This window comes from Acanthisitta chloris, unplaced genomic scaffold (genome assembly GCF_000695815.1).
Source record: "Acanthisitta chloris isolate BGI_N310 unplaced genomic scaffold, ASM69581v1 scaffold7335, whole genome shotgun sequence".
Classification (NCBI taxonomy): domain Eukaryota; kingdom Metazoa; phylum Chordata; class Aves; order Passeriformes; family Acanthisittidae; genus Acanthisitta; species Acanthisitta chloris.
In genome coordinates, this window is record NW_008674228.1 from 1 (window position 1) to 3,072 (window position 3,072).

At 54.2% G+C, this 3,072-nt stretch overlaps 1 protein-coding gene across 1 annotated transcript in view; it reads right to left on the reverse strand.

Moving 5' to 3' along the window:
- Positions 1 to 183: 183 nt before the first annotated feature.
- The window catches only part of NSF (N-ethylmaleimide-sensitive factor), a gene marked incomplete at both ends in the record, with an annotated part of 23,701 nt that continues 20,812 nt past the window's right edge, over positions 184 to 3,072 (reverse strand). The window contains 2 exons of the mRNA XM_009075252.1: positions 184 to 297; positions 1,021 to 1,155. Coding sequence (XP_009073500.1) covers positions 184 to 297; positions 1,021 to 1,155 — 249 coding nt within the window. The remainder of the gene's footprint in view (positions 298 to 1,020; positions 1,156 to 3,072) is intronic.

Sequence of the window (3,072 nt, forward strand, 5' to 3'; positions counted from 1 at the left end):
GGTGCCAGGAACGACCGAGGAATGGATGGTTGGGAGAAGTCTCCACAACATTTCTCCCTGCAGCTCTTTTCCCACTAACACCAATGCAAAGGCTCTCACCAGGCAGATCACGGGAGCCTGCAGAGACCTTGGAAGCTCCAGGACTGCTCTACGCCCTCAGTCCTGCCCCAGAAACACTCTTACCTGTAGTGACATTTCTATCAGCATCAGCAGCTTCTTGATCCCGATCCAGACAGGTTTGCCCTTGACATTCTGGGCAATAGTGCTGCGCTCCTTGTCTTTGAAGCTTCCCAGGAGCTGGGGGGAAAAACAAATCAGCAACAGGAGACTGGCAGTAAGAACCATGCTACCTCAGGACAAAGGGAATGGGAAGCTAGAGACATTTACTGGCTTAGAAGGAAAATCTGCTGTGATATATCTAGGCAAGCAAAACACTGAGATGCTTTTATTCCATGTAGTTCTTTCCATACCATCCCTAATCCAACAGCTAGTGCTGTGCTTTTCTGCTGCATTCCAGGTTTGCTCCAGCTCAGGGCTACAAGGACACAGTGGCTCAGCACCACCAGACGTGCTGCAGTGTCACCGACACGACCCTGGGCCAAGTTTGCCACTTGCACCAGAGATTTGCCACTCCAGTTTATTCTGACCTTCCTCACTCACTACAATTCCTGCCATGGCACAGACTCAGACACCATTAAGGGCAGGAATTTCTAAGGAACATATCATCTCCGCAGCACCAAACACCTTCAGTCCATGCTACTCCAGCTCAGGACAGCTCAGCCTCCTCTGGACACATCCTGTTTCAGTGTCCCAGTTATACTCATTACCCACTTCCATGCCCTTGGAATCTTTCGATCCACAGCACAAACCTTTGCCCCAGCCCTACTGTTCTCTCATTTTGCCTTAATTTAATGCATGAAAAAGCAATCTGGGGAAGCCTCAGAGCTGCTGTTATGATACAACGTCAAAGGGACAGTGACACAGACACTGCAGAATGCCTCGTTTGAGCTCGTTCCTCACCTCCAAAGCTTCCATGAGCTGCTCCCCTGTGGCAATGTTGGGCACGTGGATGGTGGTGCTGAAGGCATTCAGCATCTCCATCTCCTGCAGCACGTCCTTGCGGCTGGTGGTGCCAATGATCAGGAGCTTCCGGCCCTGTCGGAGGGAACACGCGTCAGGGAAGGAACACAGAGAGGAACCAGCCCAGGGGAGGTTCAGCTGGCTCCAAATGGGAAATAGCCACTAAAAAACCCACCCAGAACAGAATTAACAGGATTCAATCTGTCAGTAGTGAAGTTCTCAACATCAGACACACACACACAGACAGATCAGATCTCAGAGGAACACCACAACAGGGGCCCCAAAACCATGTGCACAGAAGCCACACCACACTCACAGCTTCCCTGCCTCTCTGTTCCTGCTGCATCCTCATTAAAATTAAAAGCCTGAGCCAACTCCTGCTCCCAGTGCTGAGCTACAGATGACCTCTCTGGGGAGCAGCCCAGAAGCCCAGACCCCCGGGGACAGCGAACCCCGCACGGCTGCGGCCGAGGCTGCTGAGAGCAGAGGCCCAGGGCAGCACACACCAGCCCCGAGGCAGCCAGAGCCCTCAAGGGCCACTGAGAGGGAAACAGCTGCCAGGATAAACCCACTGCTGCTCCCCCACCCTGCACGGGCCACTCCAGAGCTGCCTGGGCATCCCCACGCCGGGTCTGGACACTGACGGAAGGAGCTGCTGGGATTATCAGCCCCTTCTCCAGCTCAGCTCACAGAGGAGGGCCCTGGCTGCCAAGGTCCTTCCCACTGCTGCACAGCAGTTTGGCTGATGCTCAGAGAGAGGGAGTGAAGTCCCAGTGACCACCCTGAGGTGTTTGGGCACTGAACAGCTCCCAGGGCAGTGGGCACAGCCCCAAGGCTGACAGAGCTTAGGGAGTGTTTGGCCAATGCTCTCAGGCACAGGGTGGGTGGTTGGGGTGTCCTGGGCAGGAGTTGGACTGGATGATCCCTGGGGATCCCTTCCAGCTCAGGAGATTCTGTGATTCTATGCATGACACAAAACTCTGTTCATCATTACAAAACCAAAACAAACCCCTAAAAACTATTCCCAAGATGAATCTCAGAACTGCTTTGCATTCCTTTGACAGAGGATGAAAACCTACTTAAACTCAACACATCTTTGATGCAGATGATGCATTTTCCCAGTGGCTGTTTTCCCCCAGGTGCTGCTGCATTTTCTGACTGTGCCTGAGCAAATTTCAATCCTGCTCTGGCTGATGGACACAGAGAAAGCTCTAAAGCCTGGAATGAACTCAGGTGCTCCCTTCCAGTTTGGTTTTAGCTCAAGGGAACAGAAGGGACACCTGGCAGGAGGAACCAGAACACATCCAGCTCCACAGAGAGCTCTGCCAGGGTCATTGTGCTGCCCCTCCGGTGTGAATCCCTGTCTGTGCCCTGCTGAGGCACTGGCACAGGGTGCCCAGAGCAGCTGTGGCTGCTCCATCCCTGGGAGTGCTCCAGGCCAGGCTGGATGGGGCTGGGAGCAGCCTGGGCTGGTGGGAGGTGTCCCTGCCATGGCAGGGATGGGACTGCATGAGCTTTAAGGTCCTTCCAATCCACTCTGGGGTTCTCTGAAATCAGCTCTATATCCCAGACTGCTCCCACTAGTGCACCTGACAGCAGTGGGCAATAGGTATTGCCTCCCCAGCATCCTGCCAAGCATTTCTGTCAGCCTGGCACAGCCCAGGACACCCATTTTCACAGGGAATGACCCTACACCAGCATCCCAGCCCCATGGAAGTTCTTGTCTGCTGACCTCACGGAGCAGGTTGGTACCACTGATGCTGCACAGCTCTGCCTCTTACAGTTTCGGCTTTCTAAGTGCAAAAGATCCCCACATGCCATGGCTATCCCAAGGAACTCACAGCAAACCCACACAAGAACCCTGTGATCAGAACTGCCAATCCAGGGCAGCCCAGAGGGCCCTTGGGTGGGAATTCCCTGTGGGATCAGGGACATGGGGGGAACCAAAGGGTTCACCTCGTGTCCTCATCCCCACAGAGCCAACAGTGGACA